Source organism: Ceratotherium simum, chromosome 18 (genome assembly GCF_057802395.1).
Source record: "Ceratotherium simum simum isolate JZ-2026a chromosome 18, ASM5780239v1, whole genome shotgun sequence".
NCBI classification, from domain to species: Eukaryota; Metazoa; Chordata; class Mammalia; order Perissodactyla; family Rhinocerotidae; genus Ceratotherium; species Ceratotherium simum.
Genome location: NC_141917.1, coordinates 30659482 through 30684042, shown reverse-complemented (window position 1 = coordinate 30684042; position 24561 = coordinate 30659482). Strand labels below are relative to the sequence as shown.

General features: G+C 35.9%; 1 protein-coding gene across 2 annotated transcripts in view; it reads left to right on the top strand.

The window, feature by feature from the left end:
• NUP155 (nucleoporin 155) overlaps positions 1-24561 on the top strand; it is a 61978-nt gene that overhangs the window by 4464 nt on the left and 32953 nt on the right. For both annotated transcript variants that reach the window (XM_004422746.3, XM_087443210.1), the window contains exons 3-18: positions 495-591; positions 4252-4322; positions 7672-7764; positions 8616-8782; positions 10557-10662; positions 11525-11598; positions 12159-12250; positions 14205-14302; positions 14791-14943; positions 15232-15332; positions 18119-18289; positions 20244-20354; positions 21518-21612; positions 22359-22447; positions 23492-23554; positions 24094-24241. In XM_004422746.3, the coding sequence (XP_004422803.1) occupies positions 495-591; positions 4252-4322; positions 7672-7764; positions 8616-8782; positions 10557-10662; positions 11525-11598; positions 12159-12250; positions 14205-14302; positions 14791-14943; positions 15232-15332; positions 18119-18289; positions 20244-20354; positions 21518-21612; positions 22359-22447; positions 23492-23554; positions 24094-24241 (1729 nt within the window). The remainder of the gene's footprint in view (positions 1-494; positions 592-4251; positions 4323-7671; positions 7765-8615; positions 8783-10556; positions 10663-11524; positions 11599-12158; positions 12251-14204; positions 14303-14790; positions 14944-15231; positions 15333-18118; positions 18290-20243; positions 20355-21517; positions 21613-22358; positions 22448-23491; positions 23555-24093; positions 24242-24561) is intronic.

Genomic DNA, 24561 nt, shown 5'->3' with positions numbered 1-24561 from the left:
TTTCAGGATTGTTTTGTTGTCTTATATAACATAATTCTTTGTCTATTTTTCAATTGCACTATATATAAGAGGCTTGCAAATTATTGCAAATTATTACCTAGCTATGACTTTAGCATACCTTGTGTTTTTTTAGCACTCTTGGTCTTACACAATTTGAAAAACTATTTCAGTAAAACAGTTTTTTTCATCTCAAAGTTCAATGGTGTTACTCATAATCAATATTCTTTTTTTGTGTTCTTAGTAGTAATATTACATTTGTCCTTCAGAACACATTTTAAGTGGTCAGATAGCTTTGTTTAGAAATTATAAGTATTTCTGTCATACTATGCAGCTTTCATTAAACTCATTGGAAATCAAGATATTTCATTTGCTCTTTCTATTAAAGAATGGACAGGTCATGATTTTTTAGTCATAAATTTTAAATTGAAATTATTGAAACAAGTTTAAGGAAAATGGGATTGAAATCTTTCTACCTTACATCCACGCTACCTCAGATATGCAGTGTAACTGCATGATGGGCGTGTTCCCTCCTATCAGCAGAGCTTGGCTCACAATTGACAGTGACATATTCATGTGGAACTATGAAGATGGGTATGTATTTAAGGCTGGTTTGCTTGAGCATGATTAGAATTTAGATTTTCTTTATTGCGGCTAGTGTTCTACTCACTAGAAGCTGCCTGGTTTATCTTTCCTTCATCTAACATCTGGGTCAGTGCTTCTCAGTATGCATACCAGTCACCTGGGGATGGGATTAAAATGCAGATTCTGTTACAGTAGTTCTGAGTGAGGCTTAAGAGTCTGCATTTGTAACAAGCTCCTAGGTGATGCTGCTGATCTAGGTACCACTCTGAGTAGGAGGGGTCTATTTCCCAAGCTCTTATCCTGCAGTAGAGATAGTCTGTCAGTAATTCTTTGAGGCCAGCCCTGGAAGTCTGGTGGTTAAGATTCAGCACTCTCACCGCCCTGGCCCAGGTTCATTTCCCGGACGGGGAACCACACCACCCGTCTGTTGGTTGTCATACTGTGGTGGCTGTGTGTTGCTGTGATGCTGAATGCCACCAGTATTTCAAATACTAACAGGGATACCCATGGTCAACTTCTAGACTAAGACAGAGTAGGAAGAAAGACCTGGCCACCCACTTCAAAAACAATTGGCCATGAAACCCTATGAATATCAGCGGAGCATTGTCTAGTATAGCACCAGAAGGTGAGAGGATGGCACAAAAAGACCTGGCAGGGTTCTGCTGTGCTCTACACAGGGCCACTAGGAGTCAGAATCGACTGACGGCACTAACAAAAAAATTCTTTGAGAGATAGTTTGCCCTTTTTTTTTTTTTTTTTAATTTTATTTATTTATTTATTTCCCCCAAAGCCCCAGTAGATAGTTGTATGTCATAGCTGCACATCCTTCTAGTTGCTGTATGTGGGACGCGGCCTCAGCATGGCCGGACAAGCGGTGTGTCAGCGCGTGCCCGGGATCTGAACCCAGGCTGCCAGCAGCGGAGCGCGCGCACTTAACCGCTAAGCCACGGGGCTGGCCCAGTTTGCCCTTTTTAAACATCTGTTTTCCTTGCATTTCTATGGAGTGGGAGACTGAAGTGACTTAACAGTTTTGTCGTTATTCTGTGGGCTTGACCTGTGTGTAAATTAAATGTACATATTACAGTCTGAGTGAAGCCGCAAGGCATTCTTGCCTAAATAAAGGTTATTGATCTGGTGATCTCCCTCTTGGCTTTTTGGAGATAAATTTTGGCTTACATTCAGTTCTCTACCATATTATCTTTAGGCAAGGTGTGAGATAACCAGAGGAAGGCTCATATAGTTACGATGTTACTCTTGCCCCTGAGTAATTAATGCACCTGTTAGGAACACACACACACACATACACAGAATACACTGTATCACTGAATCAAAATTGACAGAACTTCTGGTGTAAATGAAACCATTTTTGTTTGCTGATTTTTTTTTTAGTTAGAACTTTTCGTAGCTATTTTTATTGTTGAAATGTTATATAGTCATAATAGTAGGTTATGCTTGTGTGATTGTTCTCTGGGTACCCTGAGCGTTGCCCCCATTTGTTATTTTACCATAACATGTTCATTTTTATACTAAAGAATAAAACTTCTTCATTTAGGCGTGGATCTCTAAATGCAATGCCAATGTAATGCAAAAAAAATTACAGAATGGATAAATGTAAGAATAATTGCCTTAAAAAAGTTTTGACATTAATGAAAATTTTTCTATTTCCGTTAACATCTGACATACACATTCATTTAACAAATATATTGAACTTATCATGTATCTGATACATGATAGAAACAGTGCTAGAAATAGTATTGAATGATATAAGCATAGTCCCTGCCCACATGGAATGTACAGTACATCCTTACTGTGCATTCAAAGTAGAACTCATTCAAAGAAAAATTATTTGAACAATCTGCTTGTTGAAAAAAATCCAGGCACAAGTACTGGTATAAATCCTTAGTTCACAATTCAATTCTGCAAAACCTTGGGCTTAGTTTCAGTTATTCCATTGGCTTTCTATTTATAAATCCTAATTGAAAAATCTGGATGATAGAAACATAATCTTGTTCAATGCATTGTTCTCTAACTGCCAACTTTCCCGGCATTGGCCTTAGTTTCTGGAGGCTGTGCCAGTTATCAAAGGAGCCTGTATGATTCCACGACGTGGGGAAAGAGGGAAACCTGGTCCACCATAAGTTGCCGTTTAGATGTTTTCTTTCTGTTTGCATGGCCCTTTTCAGGACAAGCAGAAGTTTTCTTCAAAATCTGGATCATATGGGTTTTTTCTTGGTATTTATCCAGCTTGGTGTTCTCTGAGCTTCTTGAATCTTTGGTTTTGATGTCTTTCATTATTTTGGGGATTTTTTTCAGCCACTATCTTCAAATATTTGTTCTGTCCCATTCTTTCTGTCTTCTGAGATTTCAGTTACACTTTTGTTAGACTGTTTGGTGTTATCCAATAGATTCTGGATGCTCTGTTCTGCTTTTTTTCCTCCGCTCTTTTCTCTTTTTGTTTCAGTTTGGACAATTTCTATTGACTTAACTTCAGGTTCACTGATTCTTTTGTTAACTATGTCAAATCTACTGAAAAGTTCTTATAAGACATTCTTTCTCTGTGCTGTACTTTTTATTTTTAATATTTTTACTAGCTTCTTATAATTTTCATATCTCTGCTGAAATTCCTTACCTATTTATGCATATTATCCACTTTTTCCATTATAGCCTATACTATATTGATTATATTTATTTTAAATTTCCTGTCTGGTAGTTCAGACATCTGACTAATAGCTGAGTCTGGTTCTGTTGATTGTTTTGTTTCCTGACAGTGGGGCTTTTTTTTTTCTTTTATTTTGGTGAGGAAGATTGGCCCTCAGCTAACATCCATTGCCAATTCTTCTCTTTTTGCGGAGGAAAATTAGCCCTGAGCTAACATCTGTGCCCATCTTCCTCTGTTTTTTGTCTGGGGGATGCTGCCACAGCATGGCTTGATGAGCGGTGCATAAGTCTGTGCCCAGGATCCGAACCTGCAAACTCTGGGCCGCCCAACCGGAGCACACCAACTTAACCACTGTGCCACCAGGCTGCGCCCCCCCCCCCTTTTTTTTTTTTGCTTTTTTGTGTCTCATGTTTTTCGGTTGAAAGTGGACATCATGTATAGGACAGTGGATACTGCGGTAGATGTCATTTATCCTTAGAAATGGCACGTCTCTTCTTTTGCTAGGGCCTAGATTGTAGGCCTGTATTGTGGGGAGAGTTGACTTCTTCCTAGTCAAGAGTTGAGCTGAGCTTGGTTTTGTTGTTGCTGTGGTTACCTTTAGTGGATTACAGGTTTCAAATTCCTTTAGAACTACCTTGCACTTAAGGAACAGGTTGGATTGGTGGGGAGTTTTTCTCAATGTTCCTGTTCCACCCTCAGCCGTGGGCTTTCCTTGTGAACCTGTTCTTCTGAGAGGGTCCGCTCTATACTCTTGTCCCTGCCCGAGCAGTAGATTGCTGTTACTTGAGACTTGCAACCTGGTGGGGAGGATATTTGGAATGGGGAGCAGCACTCCCTATTTCCCTTGTTCATGCTTAGCCTTAGGAAGGCCTGTGTGCCTGTGTCTTGGAACTGAAACAGTTTTGTTTGCTGGTTTATTTTTCATTGTATTCTGTAGTCTTAAAGAGTATTATAGGATAAAACTTTGTTTTCTTTATATGTATAACATGTTTTTCTTCAACTGTTGGCAGAGGAGACCTTGCCTATTTTGATGGACTTAGTGAGACTATTCTTGCTGTGGGGCTTGTGAAACCAAAACCTGGTAAGAGATAAAAATAAAAGGATTAAATTATGTTTGTATCTACACAGACTCCAAATATTTTAGGACTGAATGATAACACATTTTAAGAAGTTGAATTTCCTATTGAAGTTTTGTTCTGAATTACTTCTAATTAGAAATATATAAAGTGATTAGGAATATTGAACAGTTTACTCACTTTATGCTATACGTGAGTCTGCCTTTAAAGTTGTTAAACTATAATTCTTGAATTTTATCTTGCTTTTTGTTATTCTTTCTTGATTTACCTGAAGTTTTTTTACATTATACATTTTTCATCAATTACTGAATTTAGTGTAACAACTATTTTTGTCTCTGCGTTTTTTCAGTCCTGATAGCCCATGAAAGTGAGAACAAAGTTCAGAATAAATTTTAGAGAAGTCACAAGTATTATTTAACTTACAGTTTCAACTTCATAACACCAGATCTTTTATCAGAGCTACTGACAAGTAGAACTGATTGATTTAAATTTAATATACATCCCTTGAATGCACCTTCCTACAAGGGGAAATAGTAGACAAAACTCATTGTCTGCCAGGCCTAAATAAAATTTTTTAAGGTCACAACCATTTTGAAATTATAATAATTTACATAAGTACAAACATGCAGTTTCATAGGCTGTTTATGTGATTGCATTGGAAATGTATTTCCTTTGCATAGAATCTCAAAACAGTCTTTACTCTGATGTATGTATCTCTGTCTTATTTCTTCATTTGAAAGTCAACAGCTGTTCCTGTCCATGTTGTAATAAATTGTCCATCTAAAACAAATAGAAAAATTTTGTTCTACTCAAATGTTTCCATGCAAAATTGAAATTATGATATAGTCTTTGATAATTAAACAATTTTAACTTTGCTGTCAAGTACTGAAAATTCTGACTCAAAAATATGTTAAAGCTGACAAAGTCCTTTTCTTACTTTGTCTTTTGCAAGGGAACATCTTCAAGTTAAAGTCATTTTTTTCTAAATCAATTAAGCTTTTTGGCAAGAGTCTGCTTTATTGATGCTTTCTATGTAAGCAAGAAGATTATGAATCCATGTTTCAATTTGATGATTGGATAAAACACAAGAATTCCTCAGTGTTTTTTAGCGTTTGCAGGATTTGCCTACAGAGAAATTGACAAGGCTTAATCACACTTTTCAAGTTCAAAAAAGCATTTCTCATGTATTGAAAGATTCACATAGTGTCCAGCTTCAATCTCATCTTCCAGGGAGGTAACTGCTGAAAGAGCTTGTTGCTTTGGGGCAATATTCATTATAGTGATTTTATGATTATGAGATAAACAATTTACCTCATCTGTATGACCCAATAGAGCTGCCACCTGAGTCCAATCAAGAATAAACTCCTTCCTGCAAGTCATTCTTAGAATGATCTTTCCTTGTCTCTCCAAGAAAGTAAACCTCCTACCTCAAGTTTAGTCACCTGTTTCTGGAAAGCCAGTGAACTTCTCAATAGAGGAGAAGAACTTGAAATTTTCCTATTTCTGGATAAAATCTCTTGAGAAGGCACCAGTTCATACTATCATTGAAGTTGCCTTTGAAGTTGAAGGTGCCATTGGCCATGTTTTTGGTGCCGAAGCATGCCTTTGTGGAATGCAGTGAGTTAGGGTTCTGTTGAGTTTCTTCATCAAAGCAGCAAAAACAGATGTTTTGCAGAGGATCATAAGTGCTCATATTTGTACACAAGTGGTAAACTTTTTCTTTCAAAATATTATTGAGCAGTAAGACTTTTCACCATTCCAGAGACATAAACAACAATGGCAGTTTCTAAAAGGTGCTAATAAGATGTGCACTTTATTGATAAGTAATGAGAGTTAAAGTGAGAAATGTCAGTTATTTGAACCTGTTGCATCCTGCAGGGAAATGGCTTCCAGTTTTACCATCTCGTGTTTCAAAATACTTGACTAAATTATGAGAGATTTCAGAGAAGAGGACATCGTTTGACAAGGCACTACTTTGTTTATCTTTTTTTAAGGAAAGTCTAGGTGTTCATAAAGTTCAAGCGTTTTTTTGTTTTGTTTTGTTTTTTGAGGAAGATTTGCCCTGAGCTAACATCTGTTGCCAATCTTCCTCCTTTTTTCCTTTTTTTTCCTCCCCAAAGCCCCAGTTGGTAGTTGTATGTCATAGTTGTGTATCCTTTTACTTGCTCTGTGTAGGACACCGCCTCAGCATGGCTTGATGAGCAATGTGTAGGTCTACGCCCAGGATCCGAACCCGTGAACCCTGAGCCACCAAAGCGGAGCGTGTGAGCTTAACTGCTATGCCACTGGCCTGGCCCCCAAAGTTCAAGCTTTTTAAATCAACTTACGATGAAATATCAAGTGTATTTTGAGGTCATTAAGGTCGGAAGTCTGTGCCTTCAGCATTATTTACTTGAACCTTGATGTACAAAACTGTGGCTTTTGTGCCCCTTTATGTTCATCACATGAAAGTAAAACCAAGTGATAATACAAGCTTTGCTGTATTTTCTGTGACATTTAACATGCTTAAGTAAGCCAAATGTGTACATATAAAGAGCTGTCCATAATCATAACATAAGGCATGTTTCCTTTTATTCCTATCACAGACACACTACTTTTGGATGTCATAACATGATGACAGTGGTAATTACACGTAGTATTTCATGCCACCCCACACTTTTTAAAATTAAACAGTACCTCAGCATGAATTAACATAAAAAAAAATTCTACTTGGTTTAATGCCCCCCCCGAAACTGTAAATTATCTGGTTTTGATATAAACTCATTTGACATATAAACTCATTTCTGTCTCCTTGAAGTTGACTACTCCACGTGCCTCATGTAAGTAGAATCATATAATATTTGTCTTTTTGTGAATGGCTTATTTCACTTTGCATAATGTCCTCAAGGTTCATCTTGATTGTAGCATGTGTCAGAATTTCCCTCTTTTTTTAAGGCTGAATAATATTCCGTTATATGTATATACCACAGTTTGTTTATCCATTTATCCACGGATGGACACTTGGGTTGCTTCCACCTTTTAGGTCTTGTGAATAATGCTGCTATTAACATGGGTTTACAAACAGAAGTCTTTCTATTTTAATAAACCTAAAACTATTTTGTAATGTTACACTGATTTTAAATGGCATTAAATACTAAAGTATTTATTTCCTAAGGTGGTTCTTCTCATTTACTTACTTAAATGATCATAGGTAGTAATATTTTAACATCAAAATTAACTAAATTGGGTTCAGACTTTTCATATACTGTTTCATCAATAGTTTATTTTAATGGTGAAACCCCATATTCTATTAATGCCTAAATGCTGGGTGTTTTTTTGGGAAATAATCCCTACCCCATGTCTACTTTATCTTAGGCATCTTTCAACCTCATGTTCGACACCTCCTGGTTTTAGCGACACCTGTGGATATAGTGATTCTTGGACTCAGCTATGCTAATTTACAAACAGGTATAGAAACCCGTACGTTGTGTTTTTTAGAATAAAAATGTCTTAGCCAATTTAATATTATTATTAAAAACTAAGTTTTTTCACTAAGTTAACTCTCTAGGCTTTTTGCTCATAGGAAAATAACATTTCCCTGTAGATATGGTCTTTCAGGTTAACTGTCAGATATAGATAGATATTTCAGGTTAATCATTCCACCAAAAAAGTATTTTGGATATATTTACCATATTATTAAATGCAGTTTAAAAGTGAAGTTCTTAAATGTCTAAAGTAAAGAGAGGGTAGCAGAAGAGAAATAATTGACACTGGTGAGTTTTTCAATAATGCCTTCAATTTCTTTGTGTCCAATGTTTTCAATGGCCATTTTAACATATGGAACACCAAAATATAATACATTCTTCTTTCCCTTAAGGTAAGAAGTCCTCAATTAATTTCTTACAAGCACATTCAATGTTTTTTTTTTGCATTCTAGCAATCTATTTTGGGTGAAATAATGTTGAATTTCAGTGACTCAAGTTAATGATTATTATCATGTTCCTAGGCTTTTTTCCAAAATTTAATAATTTGGGTTAGTTTTTTGCTTGATGTTCTACTATGATATATATACATATATATTATATATATTATAATTATGTATTTTATATGTTATATAACATACTGTAGATTCTATTTAACATGAATTATCAAATTGTATGAGACTTTTTATAGTAATTTAAAAATGTATATTGTAGAAGCTTTTGAGTATATCAAGGATTCAGTAAGAATATCAATTGTGAAGATAATGCAGTGATTGTTTTAAACTTTAAAAATGCTGATAAACTAATTCCCGTATTCTTTCTTTTAAAAAAAAATAGGTTCTGGAGTTCTTAATGACAGTATGTGTGGTGGAATGCAGTTGCTTCCAGATCCTTTATATTCTCTTCCCACTGATAATACTTACCTTTTAACAATAACGTCCACGGATAATGGCAGGATTTTCTTGGCTGGAAAGGATGGCTGTTTATATGAAGTAGCATACCAAGTAGGTCTGGCATTATAAACGTTTTTCTTCCTCCCTCTTGATAGAGTAGGGATAGATAAGTTTCTGTTTTTATTTTCTGATTATATAAGCACGTTAATATATTGTTATGGAAAGTATTCAAACATAGAGTCCTCCATGCCTACAGAACCCAATCTTCTCCCCAGAGGTAAAAGCCATTATCAGTTCTGTGTATGTCCTTGTAGAACATGATATATACATTGATAAATATCCTTAAATATATCTATAAATATCTCTACATATGTATTTATGTGTGTGTGTATATACTCATATACAAATACGTAGTGTACTTTTGTGTATGTATGTTTTTGCTTGGGTTATTGCTTACGTTTTGTTTCATAATTGGCTTTTCACTTGTCTTAATACAGACAAGACTCTCCTTGTCAGTATCTGGTAGATAGATATATGTTATGTTTTGTGATTGCTGCGTGCTTGTCCATAAAGTGGATGTACATGGTTTATTTAACCATTCCTTTCTTGATGATGGACTTCTAGGTTCTCAATTTTTCCCTTTCACAAATAGTGCTATGATAAGTATTCTTTTGGAGGCCTCCTTGTAGACATGTGTAGAAATGTTTCAGTGTAGAGATTTAGAATTCTAATAGTTGGGTTATAGAGTATATGTATTTAAAATTGTATTTTATATTTTCATATTGCCCTCTCAGAGCTTTAGATCGTTAGCAGGCATCTATGAATATCTGCCCCTCCCCACCGCCCCCCGCCACTAATACTCATATTATCAGACATTAATTTTGGCCAATCTGATGGAGGGAAATTGTTTTTTTTTTTTTTTAAAGATTTTATTTATTTATTTTTTCCCTCAAAGCCCCAGCAGATAGTTGTATGTCATAGCTGCACATCCTTCTAGTTGCTGTATGTGGGACGCGGCCTCAGCATGGCCGGAGAAGCGGTGCGTCGGTGCACGCCCGGGATCCGAACCCGGGCCGCCAGCAGCGGAGCGCGTGCACTTAACCGCTAAGCCACCGGGCCGGCCCGGGAAATTGTTTTTTATTACTAGTTGAGTTGTGCATCTTTTCATGTATTGGTCATTTGTGTTTTTTCTTCTGTGAAATGCCTCTTTGGGTCCTTTGCTCAGTTTGTTTACCTACTGTATTGTTGCCTTTTTCATAAGGTAAACGATAGGAAACTGATAAAATAATATTCTCATAGTTACACAGCTTATTAGTACAGAGCTAGTGTTAGAACCCAGATCAGCTGGGTTTTTTTATATTACATTGTATCTCTTCGTTACCAATTTCTCTTGGCTTTGTTTATTACAAAAAATGGTTTTGTTACAGATTTAAGTATGGCAAAACCTCAATCATTGAGAGGTAGACTGTAGCTTATGATGGTGGTGGCTAATAAAATTCCTTTTAGCAGTAGTGAGATGATAAAAATACCTCTATCTTATGTACTTTTGGCACTTATAAACTGTGCTTATTTTCCTTACTACTTCAAACAGGAGTTTTTACATAATTAACATATGAGTTCACTGACATAACATCGCTGAAGTTACTGGAATAGACATAGCTGATTTCATTGAGAGCAGTGGTTTGATTATAGCTAAAGACATTTTCTGTTTTTAATTACAGGACTAAAGTCAGTATTTACTTTTGAATAGAATGTCTCACTTTATTTATAATTATTGGTATTTTACTAAGATTTGAGGATTTTTATAAACATGGGTATACAATAATCACTACGTTGGAGGTGCCTACATTTACAAGTCTTCTTTCTTTCATTTTTTTCTTTTAAGGCAGAAGCAGGTTGGTTTAGCCAAAGATGTAGGAAAATAAACCACTCAAAGAGCTCACTTTCTTTCCTTGTTCCTTCATTGCTACAATTCACATTCTCGGAAGATGGTAAGTAGAAAACAAATTTGGCAAACAAAAAATTTTAACAATTGTTGACTTAACATCAGAAATTCTCATTCTTAATCGAAACAGTTTGTCTTATTAAATAGCATTTGTTATATATTCATATGATCTCTTAAAGGAAGAGGAGATTATAAAACATATGGATAGCATGTGTTTTATTCCAAAGCGTCATGTAACATGGGTCTAAAACAGTGGTACATACATACTTAAACCAAAACGTTTGTGTGTATGTGAGAGAAAGAGAGAGAGACACATTCAGACATCTAATACATGTTTTTCATGGTCAAGAACAAATTCCCAGTATAAAATGAATATGTCTGAGTGTTTAGTAAACTGAGAGATTTAGGTAGGTGAAATAATTTAAAAATGCTTCCGTGAAATAAATAATACACCTAAAAAATGTTAATATGATTGAATTTTTAAATTATTTCCCTTTATACAATGAGTTACTAAATTAAACTGGAAGTTTCTTAAAGGACTAGACTGGGTATAGTTTATTTTGTGTTTCTAGCAGGTAGCAAACATTAGTTAAATGTTCGTTGAGTGAAGAAATGATTTAGAACTTGTTTTTGATTTAGCTTGAAATTCATTTAGAAGACAGAATAACTTATTTGTGGTGCTCTCAATCCAGTCATAGTATTTGATGTCTGCTTTGTTCACTTGTTGTCTGACTTAAATGCTTCTTGACTTTGTCCTTATGCAAATATCCTAGGACTTATCTACAAAGCAAGAGGAAAGCCCCTGAATGCAAAGTTTTAATTCAGCAGTTTTAATTTTTTGTAAGTGTCTGCTGGTTGATTTGTTAATGTTTGGATTTTTTTCTTTTTTTTTTTTGTCTTACTTTTAGATCCTATTGTTCAAATTGCAATTGATAATTCTAGAAATATTTTATATACACGATCTGAGAAAGGAGTAATACAGGTAAATTTAATATTATTCTACCATTTAAGGGGGGAAGAACATCCCTGTTTTTAAGGAAGACGATTCAGTGACTCTTAGACTTTTCCTTTGAACTGTGTGCTTTTTTTAAAAAACATCCCAAACTACTTTTTTTTTTTTTTTTTTTGTGAGGAGATCAGCCCTGTGCTAACATCTGCCAATCCTCCTCTTTTTTTGCTGAGGAACACTGGCCCTGGGCTAACATCCGTGCCCATCTTCCTCCACTTTATATGGGACGCTGCCACCTGCCAGGCAGTGCGTCGGTGCGCGCCCGGGATCCGAACCAGCAAACCCTGGGCCGCTGCCACGGAGCGCGCGCCCCCAACTGCTTGCGCCACCGGGCCAGCCCCTCAAACTACTTCTTAGGGCCCCTTTTTTATGAAATTTCAAATCTCTGAATGTTTTCATACCTATATGAAATACCAAAATTAAAGAATCCCTAAAAAGGGGAAGTTTATTTAATGAAAAATTCTTAAAGTTTATTTTATAAAATGTATACGTTTTATAATCATGTTTAAGTGGATATAATTTTTTATTCACAGGTTTATGATTTGGGCCAAGATGGACAAGGAATGAGCAGAGTTGCCTCAGTGTCACAGAATTCTATTGTCTCTGCTGCTGGAAACATTGCTAGGTAATATGTACTTCATTGCTGGACATTTCATGTGCAAGCATAATTATACTATTTATGTGCAATATACTAAAAGTAACTTATTTCCCCCTCAAAATATTTCTAAAAGATAAGATGCCATTGTAGGTTATGTTTGAAACAGAGCTGCTAGAGACTTCCTTTTATTTTATTCTTACGTTGGATGGTTTGAAACATAAGACAGACTAGTTTTACAGTGTCAAGTACAACTTCACATGTGTTTTTCCTTGGAACTTAATTAAGCTTTGGGTGGTCTGTACAGGCATTACAGTTGTTGTGACTAGGAAGCTACATGTCTCAAAAGTTTCCCCTCTTTTTTTTTTTTTAATTTTATGTATTTTTTATTCCCCCAAAGCCCCAGTAGATAGTTGTATGTCATAGCTGCACGTCCTTCTAGTTGCTGTATGTGGGACGTGGCCTCAGCATGGCCGGAGAAGCAGTGCATTGGTGCGCGCCAGGGATCCGAACCCGGGCCGCCAGCAGCAGAGCGCATGCACTTAACCGCTAAGCCGTGGGGCCGGCCCAAAAGTTTCCCCTCTTATAACTACTCCACTCTTGTAACAGGCCTACATGGTACAAGTTTAGGTGGTCTGATAATTGATACAAGTGCACAGAATTTCTCAGTTGTATTATCCTTACTGTATTCATGACAAAACTGAAGCTAAGGGATGTTACGATGTGCCTGAGATCTGACTCCTAAATAAGTCCTGGAAACCAACCTAGAAGGCAAGTCTTCAGACACCATACACTGCTATTTGCATATGTCACAAGTGACTTAGTTGCAAAAACATTTTCTTTGCTTAACAAAGGCCACAAATTTTCAGCTTCTGTTGTCTATGTCCCTGAGTCATCGCTGCAATCAGATATCCCAGTGAAAAATCAACCTGTTTTCTTTGCTCTTCAATGACAAAAAAATTCTCAAGGCAGACAATCTAAAAGAAAGGGTTTCCTTTTTCTTTCTCAACTTTTTTTGGAAATTTTTTCAAATCCACAGAAAAATAAAAGGAATAGCATGGTAAAAACTGATATATCCTTTATCTAAATTCACCAATTGGTAACATTTTGCCTCATTTACTCCCTCTCTTTCTTTTGACCTATTGGAAAGTAGTTTGCAGACATCATACCTTTCACCCTTAAATCCTTCAGCTTCCATCTCCTAAGTCTCATATACCACAGTATCATTACCACATCTTAAAAAATTAATAATTTTGTAATATTATCTCATAATTATATGGTCCATATTAAGATTACTCAATAGTCTCAAAAATTTCTCATAGCTGTTTTTCTTTCCATTTTCTCCAGATTCAGTCAGAGCTCATGAATTGCATTGGTCGTTAGTCTCGTTTAATATAGAACAGACCTCTTACTGCCTTTTCTTTTTCAAATGTTGACATTTGGGAGAGAGGGGCAAGAAAGTTATTTATAGAATATCCCAATTTCTGAATTTGTCTTTTTTTCCTTATCGTTGGGTTCAGGGTAATATTGTTTTTAACCAATATTACATAGGTGATGTGAACTTCTTACAGCAGTACGTCAGGAGGCACATAAAACCAGTTTTCCCACTATGAACACTTGGTTAAGTTGTGTTCACCAGATCTCTGCATTATAAAGGTTCATTTTTTTCCCCTTTTTAATTAGTAGTAATCTTTACAATGATGTTTTGATGCTCTGAGAACACCTTCTTCCGCATTAACCAGTTACCCAATGGATTTAGCCTTCTTTTATCATCTGAAAAAAGGGTTCCTCTTAACAATATTAATGTAAACAACACACATTCAAGGGTTTTCGTCAATTCTTGCTGCTATTGTATTACTTTCTTAAGAAGTTAGTCGTAAACTATTTTAGCATATTTAGACGTAAAAATGCCGGTGGAGTATGTTCCTTATAATATAGTAGACGCGGTTTTAAAATAAACTTTCGTTTTTCTCCTTTCTTTTAGGACCATAGATCGTTCTGTTTTTAAACCAATTGTTCAAATAGCAGTGATTGAAAATTCCGAATCACTGGACTGTCAATTATTGGCTGTCACACATGCAGGTATGTTGTTTTATTTATGTCTGCTATTGCTGTTGTAACTTTTGATAATCCTCAGATTTGGAAATTTACCATTAGCAATATGTTTTTTTCTGTATCAGTTATCAAGCCATATTAGTAATTCATAAAATTAAGGATTTTGAAGATTAAAAGAGTCCTTTGGTTCTGGCTCATTTTATAGATGTAAAACCAGGCCCAAAAAGTAAAGTGGCTAACGTTCAGTGACAGAGCCTGAATTGGAACGCAGGCTCCTTTGTCTTACGCTTGTAGGTTCCTTCTACTGAAATGTGTTGATTCACCTCTCAATTCCAAGTGACATTGTCTTAGAAATCCACTTCAGCTTGGTAGTAACCTGCTGATTTAAGATCAGTCAGGAAAGTGATATATGGCTTCAGCAGAGTTCTGTATTTCTCTATGGAGTTGCTTCATTAACACATGTACCTCACATCTTTATTTTCTGTTACTGATGGATAATTTTATCTCATCATCAGGTGTAAGGTTATATTTCAGCACTTGTCCATTCAGACAGCCGTTAGCACGACCTAATACATTGACGCTGGTCCATGTCCGCTTACCTCCTGGATTCTCCGCATCTTCAACGGTGGAAAAGCCTTCAAAAGTACATAAAGCTCTTTATAGTAAGGGTAAGTTCTGAAATACTATCAGAGTTAAGCTTAGATTCTTAAAATTATTAAAATTAGAAGGTATTTTGAGGCATTTGAAGATAACAGGGAAATTTCCATTAAAATTTAGAAAGTTTTGGTTTTTTTATCCAGAAACTTTTTTTTTGTGTTAAATTATACCTCAGATTAATGCTGTGTGTATATATATACACATTTATATATATTAATGTTACTAAGTAATATTAAGATTATTGGGGAATGTGTATTATTTGACATTACATAATAAGATTTTGTGTATTAAACTTTTAGGTATTCTACTGATGGCAGCCTCAGAAAATGAAGATAATGACATTTTGTGGTGTGTCAACCATGATACATTTCCTTTCCAAAAGCCAATGATGGAAACCCAGGCAAGTTATCCTGAGAAATTATAAAGAATTTTTTATATAATTTTAAACGAAGAACAAAATTGTAAGAAACTTTATCTTTTGATTTATTATTGTTTGCTTCTAATAATCTTATATGATTAGAAATCATATTAAAAAGTGTCTTCTATTAATTCTTCATTTTTCCTCTGTGAGATTGGAAGTCATTATGGTAATCATTAAAAATATCTTAAAGAGGGGCCGGCCTGGTGGCGCAAGCGGTTAAGTGCATGCTCCGCCGCTGCGGCGGCCTGGGGATCCCGGGCACGCACCGACGCACCGCTTGGCAAGCCATGCTGTGGCGGCATCCCATATAAAGTGGAGGAAGATGGGCATGGATGTTAGCCCAGGGCCAGTCTTCCTCAGCAAAAAAGAGGATTGGCAGATGTTAGCTCAGGGCCGATCTTCCTCACACACACACAAAAAAAATCTTAAAACGTTGGAACCCTTTTAGGGTGTTTTTCATAATGTATCTGAAAATGCATATATCTTTTCTGAAATGATCTTTGTCCCACTTTATTATATTTTTGGTTGCTTAATTATGAGGTCATCCATTATAGTTATGACTTAGAATTTTATTCTTACGATCTCTTTAATTTGTAGTTCTGCCTAAATAAAGTTTTTCCTTTTAATTATAGAAATTTTGAAACACATACAAAAATAAAATTAATGGTTAATTGAACCCCACATTACAGAATTATCAACATTTTCCCCATCTTGTTTCATCTTTCTTCTTTCATCCCGGCCCCCAGCCCAAGAAGGGCTGAGGGGAGGCCATCTCTGCTCCCTCCCGTTAGTGTCCCTACTCCACCCCTGTGTGTCCTCCTAGGTGCCCTAGCATAGCTCATGCCGCCGCCTCCAGAGGATGCTAATCAAACCAGATAAACCAAGTCCCAATAGGGCTTGGTGAATGTCTGAGACTCCCTATTTGGAGCCATCTCTTTAAAGGCATTTTAGTTCTAGCTGTCACTGGCTGCTTCCTGGTTGTTCTCAAACTTGAGCCCTTCTTATTAGGGGGAGTGACAAAAGATATGTGTAGATGAGAGGAGGAAGAACCCAACCCCCAGGCATGGGGGCGTGGTTTGGGCTCTTCCAAGTTTCTTTCTTTTTTTTTTTTTTTTTGTGAGGAAGATCAGCCCTGAGCTAACATCCATGCTCATCCTCCTCTTTTTTTTGCTGAAGAAGACTGGCTCTGAGCTAACATCTATTGCCAATCCTCCTCCTTTTTTTCCCCCAAAGCCCTGGTAGATAGTTGTATGTCATAGTTGCACATCCTTCTAGTTGCTGTATGTGGGACACAGCCTCAGCATGGCTGGAGAAGCAATGCGTCGGTGCACGCCCGGGATCCAAACCCGGGCCGCCAAAGCGGAGTGCGAGCACTTAACCGCTAAGCCACGGGGCCGGCCCTCTTCCAAGTTTCTGACATGGCATAAGCAGCTGGGGTAGGGACAGGAGGTAGATATGGAGGCAAGGAGCGCCTTTCTCAAATTCTGTCCTTTGTTCTTTGAACTTTACTGAGCACATACTATGTACCTCATTCTGTGATAGACTGTGAGGATTCAGAACTCAGTAAGATATAAACCTTATCCTGATGGGAGCACAGTGTTAGGGGATGCAAGGTTGAATTCTGGCTCCATTTCCTCAAAGCTTTGGCTCAAAGGACTTAATATGTCTCTGGCCCTTGATTTCCTCATGTGTAATAGTTTTAACAGTACCCATCTCTATGGGGTTGTTTAAAGATTAAATGAGTTCACATGTGTAAAGCACTCAGAACACTACCTGCACGTAAGAAGCACTCAATAAATGTTAACTATTATTTGTTTTTGTTTTTAAAGCAAATACTGTACATCATATCATTTTATTTGTATAATACCTGAGTTGTTCTCAAACAAATAGGGAGTTTTTTTAAAAAAAACAACCACCAAATATAAATAAAGTACATGAACTTTGATCAAATTCTGGTCTCCCAAACACAGCTAAAAAAGACATTTGGACAGTGAGGAAATACTATATTGGCTGGGCATTAGATTGTGTTAGAGAATTGTTAATATTCTTGAATGTTATAATAGTATCATGGTTATATAAGAAAACATCCTTATTTTTAGGAGATGCATATGTCATTTAGCAAGGACATATGATGTCCATAACTTACTTTCAAATGGTTCAGTAAAAGAAAAAGTATATAGAAAGAGAGAAAACAAATATGGCAACATGCTGACCATTGTTGAATCTAGGTATTGGGCATATGGACATTTACTGTACTTTCAACATTTTTGGATGCTTGAAATTTTTTATAATAACGTATTTTAGAAGATTAGAACACTTCTAAAAAAAGTAAAAAAGAGTATCTTAGCTTAAGAAAGCAAATATAACTTCAGAAGAGAACAAAAATCTACATGTCAGCAAAATATAAGCACCAAACCCAGCAGTATAGATCAGTTTATCCTGGAAAGATGGTAGAAGGTAGTTAGTGTTTGGTTATTGAAAGAATTGTAATTCTAATAAAGCTATAAATTGCTATTTATAGTTTATTTTAAAATTTTGCCTTTGTCCTGTAGTGTGAAAAGATTATTCATTATCATAGAAGATGCCTGATTAGAAGAATAGACAGTAGAAAATTAAATACAGGCTTTTGAGACTATTCATATAAATGTATTATTAATTTATTAAATCCTGCATTTAGTTAGAGGTTGCAGGGTTTTTTCTTTTTAGAAAGTTTTGCTTTATGTAACTTTAATAATATGTATAAAAAATTTATTTCTGTTGCATAGATGACGACTCGTGTTGATGGTCATTCCTGGGCTCTTTCTGCAATAGATGAATTGAAAGTAGATAAGATAATTACACCTTTAAATAAAGATCATATTCCAATAACTGACTCACCAGTTGTTGTACAGCAGCATATGTTGCCTCCAAAGAAATTTGTTCTCCTCTCAGCACAGGTATGTACGTATTCTGTTAAGGTGGAGACAAAAAGAAGAGAAGTAATATTTAATGTTTTTATCAAGTATTCTGCAGTAGCTACTTTAAATAGTCATTTACTTACGTACTTAGGAATGTTTACTCTTAAAATGTTCTTAAAGAATAGTTTGTAAATACCAAAAAATGCAACAAAAAGAACTCATTCTTTATAAAGTGTTACACTTTTTCTAAAGTAGCACTTCTATCACCAGTGTTCAGCAGCATGATATAAATAAAATAAGCTGTGTTTATTTCTTATAGTATAGTTCTCACTTGTTAAAAAACATTTTCTTAATATTTCTTTTTTGGATAGTAATGCATAGACAAAATTCAAATGATATAATATAGAGATATACACAGTAAAATCTCCCTTCTAATTCAGGTCCCTTCCCTGTAGACACTCATCATCAGCACCTGTGTATCCTTCCAGAGATATGTTATATATATATATAAACAATACAAATGTATTTCTCAACAAATGGTGGCAGATTATATGTACTGTTTTATACCTTGCTTTTTATCTTTCAAAAATATATTTGAGATCTTTTCCTATTAATATATGAAGGACTTTCTCATATATCCTTTATATGGATGTACCATATTTGGTCTCCTATTAATAGACCATCTTTTGCTGTTAAAAATTATGCTACATGATTCGGCCCTGTGGTTTAGCGGTTAAGTGCGCGCGCCCCACTGCTGGCGGCCCGGGTTCGGATCCCGGGCACGCACCAACGCACTGCTTCTCCAGCCATACTGAGGCCGCGTCCCACGTACAGCAACTAGAAGGATGTGCAGCTATGACATACAACTATCTACTGGGGCTTTGGGGGGAAAAATAAATAAATAAAATTATAAAAAAAAAAAGAAATGCTACAACTTTTTGTATATATCATTTTGTATGTGTGTGAGTAAGCTGTAGAATTGGATCTGCTGGGTCAAAGAGTATGTGTATTTATAAATTTGATAGATGTTGCCACGTTTCCCTGTACATACATTCACTATCAATGAGTATTGAGTGCCTGTTTCCTTACATCCTGTCCAAGTGCAATATTTCATCTTATTAAGAGTGAAAGATCTTTTCAAGTGTTTATTTTTCTGTGAACTATCTGTTCCTATTCTATACCTACTTTTCTATTGAGTTGTCGTTTTCTTTTTGATTTATAGAAGCTCTTTATGTGTCAGAGAAACTAACTTTTTGTATTTTAGTCTCAAATATTTTTCCTGATTTGTCGTTTGCTTTTGCTTATTGAGATTTTTCCCATGTGGATAAGTTTTTATGTAATTAAAATCTTCAGTTATCTTTTGGGATTTATGTCATAGTAAAAAAATCTTCTTCACTCAATGAGGTTCATAAAAGAATTCACCCATAGTTTCTTCTATTGTAGTTTTATTTTGTTCTGTAAATCTTTTGATCTATTTGGAATTTATCCTGGTAGAGGTATGACTATGAATCCAGCTTCATTTTTTTCTAAATGGACATACTTGTGCTGACATGATTAATGGATAATTTAACTTTAATCCTCTGGTTTTTGAAGGGTAACTTTTATCATGTACTAAATTCTAGTATTTACTTGAGCCTATATCAGAACTTTCTATTTTGTTCCACTTATCTGACTTTTTATGCATGTGCTATTACCATGCATAAGATAAAGGTTTATGATATGTTTTGTGTCTGGCAAAGCCAGCACCCTTTTGCTTTACTTTTTGGGGGGGTGGGCGGGGAGTAGTGTTTTCTTATTAAATTTTCTCTATGGATATATAGATGTAGTATAAGTTGAGAATTGAAATGTAGATGATCTCTGACCAGTATACTTTGTATTCTTGAAGTTATTTTTTTGTTTCATTGGTTTTATTAAATAATGTAGCAGGGTCGGTTGCTACCAGCCAAGCTCAGTAAAACTATTATTCACGTTCTTTCTTTTTTTAACTTCTTAGGGGAGTCTTATGTTTCATAAACTTAGACCTGTAGATCAATTGAGGCATCTACTCGTGAGTAATGTGGGTGGAGATGGAGAAGAGATTGAAAGATTCTTTAAATTAAATCAGGTAATTATTTGTACTTCTTTTTTCAATGTGATGATATTTTAAACAATAGAAATGATAGCTAAATTTTATATGTTAGGACCAAAATACTGTAATTAACACGTACTGTTACCAGTCTTCCTTTCTTTACCTTAGTCACTGTATGTTTACTGATATTTGGGAACATGATTAATATGCTGTAAGGCTTGTAGTAAATACTCAGATTTTTCTCTCTTGATAAATTCTTATTAAAGTGTAATAGTAAGAGTCTGATGTTCAAATTATATGACAAATGCATTTTTACTAAAAGGAGAAGACATTTGTGGACAAATAGTTTTTTAAAAAATTTTTTGCTTAATGCTGTGAGGAAAAAAATTGAGGCAATAATGATGGGGCCATCAGTATTTTAAAGCCACAACTAGGATTGATGAGGTAAAACTGGTAATGCTAAGTTTAAAATCAAGAGTATCAGATCAAAGTTAAATACACAGACTGGATTCAAACCACTAGCTCCACCACCAGGGTAGATTACTTGAATTCTCTGGGCTTCTATTTCCTCATATGTAAAATATGCATTGCTTTATAATATTATGTGGTATGAGGATTAATATATTCTAAACTCTTTAAATAGTACCTGGCACATGACGAGTACTCAATAAATGTTAGCTATTTTTACAGTCGTGTGTCACTTAATGATGGGGATACTTTCTGAGAAATGTGTCTTTAGGTGATTTTGTCTTTCTGCAAACGTCATAGAGTATACTCAAACAAACCTAGATGGTATAGCCTACTACACACCTAGGCTATATGGTACTAATCTTATGGCACCACCATCGTATATGCTGTCCATCACTGACCAAAAGGTTGTTATGTGGCACATGACTGTATTGTTATTTTCTGAAGGTAAAAAGACCATGAGAAAAAAATTAGAGGAATAAACCAGAAACTAAAATAGAATCTAGATAAAAAGAAAAAGAGAGCATCCGTTAATAATAGCGTGTACAATAAACTTTAAAACCAATAGTGTTTACTTCTCCTTTTTCATACCAGCCAATTTCATTCAGTCAGCAAATATTTATCAAGCACCTGTTCTGCTAGGCACAGATTTAAACACTGGATACAGCAGTGAACAAAACTTCTTAAAAATGATTATATTTAATATAAGGGAAGATATTCTTTTTTTACAGGAAGACCAGGCTTGTGCAACTTGCCTTATTCTTGCTTGTTCCACTGCTGCCTGTGACAGAGAAGTATCTGCTTGGGCTACTCGGGCTTTCTTCAGGTATGTGTCAGTTTTCTCTTGTTCTTGGTCACTTTTTTAAATGTTTTTATTGGCCAGTGTGATAGTTTAAGGGCTTGCAAAACAGTTGAGTGACTATACAGGCAAGTTACTAAAATTCATTTGCAGAAAGATGAAATCTGGAAAGATGATAATGCTAATGGAAACAGATAGATTAGCATAATTTATGCATTGTTACCCTTTCTGTGGATTCTCTTCTCCCACTTCTCTGTCTAGTGTTCTTTCTACACCTCTTTCTACCTCTATTTTTTTTACTTCCTCAAACACTATACCAATTCTGCTTTATGTGCATCACTTGCATTCAGGGATTCTGAATCACTTTAAGGAAACTTTGTATCAAAAAGATATTTTTATTCGGATAATATTTAGCTAAGAGTAAGAATTTACAATGTGATTTTGTTTAAAAGAATTTTTTTAAGTACTGCCTAACCATAATCTATTATGAAAATTACAGTGCCATATACTCATTCAGTAAATTCTGTGCATTGCAGACCCTTTTTTAGAAATTGCCAGAATCCCTTATAATTCTTCCTGGTAGCAGTTTCAAGTCAACATTTACTAAATAAGTATTTTATTATGTATCTATGCATATATTTCACTGTCAACACAATACATTAAAGTCTCTAATGTTTAAAGCATTTATTTTGAAGCTAAGCAGGACTTGGAATAATTCCAGCTTTAAGATGGATAGTTTCACTGAATAACTTTAGCCTCCGTTATAAAAATAGGTACGGCGGTGAAGCACAGATGAGATTTCCAACCACTCTCCCTGCTCCGAGTAATGTTGGTCCCATCTTGGGGTCTCCTGTCTACTCTAGTGAGTATGAAACATTGAAATAAAACTGTTTCTAGTAGAGTTTGAATTTTAGAAGCTCTGTAGCATATTTTAATGTGTAAAGCTTTTCATTATATTTTATTTATTGCTACTGTATTATTAGTGAGTAAGTCTATAGATGTCTAACTCTTAAGAGTGATGATCGGGCCGGCCCCGTGGCTTGGTGGTTAAGTGCACGCGCTCCGCTGCTGGCGGCCGGGGTTCGATCCCGGGCGCACACTGACGCACCGCTTCTTCGGCCATGCTGAGGCCGCGTCCCACATACAGCAACTAGAAGGATGTGCAGCTATGACCTACAACTATCTGCTGGGGCTTTGGGGGAAAAAATAAATAAATAAAATTAAAAAAAAAAAAAAAAAGAGTGATGATCTATTAATATTGAATCCTTAATATATACTAAGGAACAAAATAAGATATACCTAATAGTATTTACAGTACTCATTTGTTTTTTTTGTTTTTTTTTTTAATTTTTTTGTTTATCTTTTGTGTGTGTGTGAGGAAGATCAGCTCTGAGCTAACATCCATGCTAATCCTCCTGTTTTTGCTGAGGAAGACCAGCTCTGAGCTAACATCTATTGCCAATCCTCCTCCTTTTTTTTTCCCCAAAGCCATAGTAGATAGTTGTATGTCATCGTTGCACATCCTTCTAGTTGCTGTATGTGGGACGCGGCCTCAGCATGGCCGGAGAAGCATTGCGTCGGTGTGCGCCCGGGATCCGAACCCGGGCCGCCGGGTAGCGGAGCTCGAGCACTTAACTGCTAAGCCACGGGGCCGGCCCAGAACTCATTTGTTATTTGTTCAAAAGGAAGGAGATGAATGATTTAATAAACTCTCCCCTCAATGTTTTACAAAGTAGAGGTTACAAAGTTACTAGGAAATGAGATGAGTCCCTAATTCTTGAATATATTATGAATGGTGCCACTCCTCACTCTTATGCTTAGAAACAGCTTCTGTATCTAATTTTGATTAGATTCAAAAGGTTGAGAGGTAATTTTATAAATCTTTATATTCTTCTTTCCTTTTTAGGTTCTCCTGTTCCTAGTGGTAGTCCATATCCAAATCCATCCTTTTTGGGAACACCATCTCAAGGTACCTCTTTTCTTTGTTTTAGGTTGCTACTACCATTCTTTTTGAGGAGCTAACGTTGTGAGTTTATTATCCTTAGTACTTAGTGTGAAAAAGATTAATTTGCCCTATTGCCTTGAAAATAATGTAATTTAATAGAAGTGACATCCAAGCAAGTAACGGCATTTGGTCATGAATGCCTTTACTAAGGAACTCCTTCAATAGTGTACCTGGAAAGCCCCTTATTTGGGCACCAGGATTTAATTACCAGCTCTGAAATCTGTATAATTAGGTTTGTTGCACTGCCAGCGTTAAGGAGCAGTGATTACAAGCTTTCTTTCCTTTTCATCCTGGATTGCCAACACTTGAAAGTCTATCTGGGAGTTCCTGTCCAAGCCTAAGTCTCTCTTCTTATCAAGGAAAACCCAATTAAATATCTATTTATTCCAGAATTTTTGTAAATATTCTTACCTGGGGGTTTAGATAGAACAAACTTGGGTTATTTAGAATTCTGAATGTTTAAGGTTAAATTTTAAGATTTGTTTTTCTCATGTGTATACAAGGTGTACATCTTCCTGTCATGTCAACTCCAATGTGTCCTGTGGTAAACCCAGCAACTCAGGCCACAGGTATTAGTTGTATGGCTGGACCAGAGATTGTGTACTCTGGAAAACACAATGGTATTTGCATCTACTTCTCTCGAATCATGGGGTAAGTTTTTCATGGAATAATTAACTGTTGCTCACTTTGTTCTATTTTGTATAGTTGAATATGTTTTTTTTTTTGGAGGAAGATCAGCCCTGAGCTAACATCCAATGCCAATCCTCCTCTTTTTTGCTGAGGAAGACTGGCCCTGGGCTAACATCCATGCCCATCTTCCTCCACTTTATGTGGGACGCCGCCACAGCGTGGCTTGACAAGCAGTGTTTCGGTGCACACCCGGGATCCGAACCTGTGAACCCCGGGCCGCCGAAGCGGAGCGCGTGCACTTAACCACTACGCCACCAGGCCAGCCCCTGTAGTTGAATATT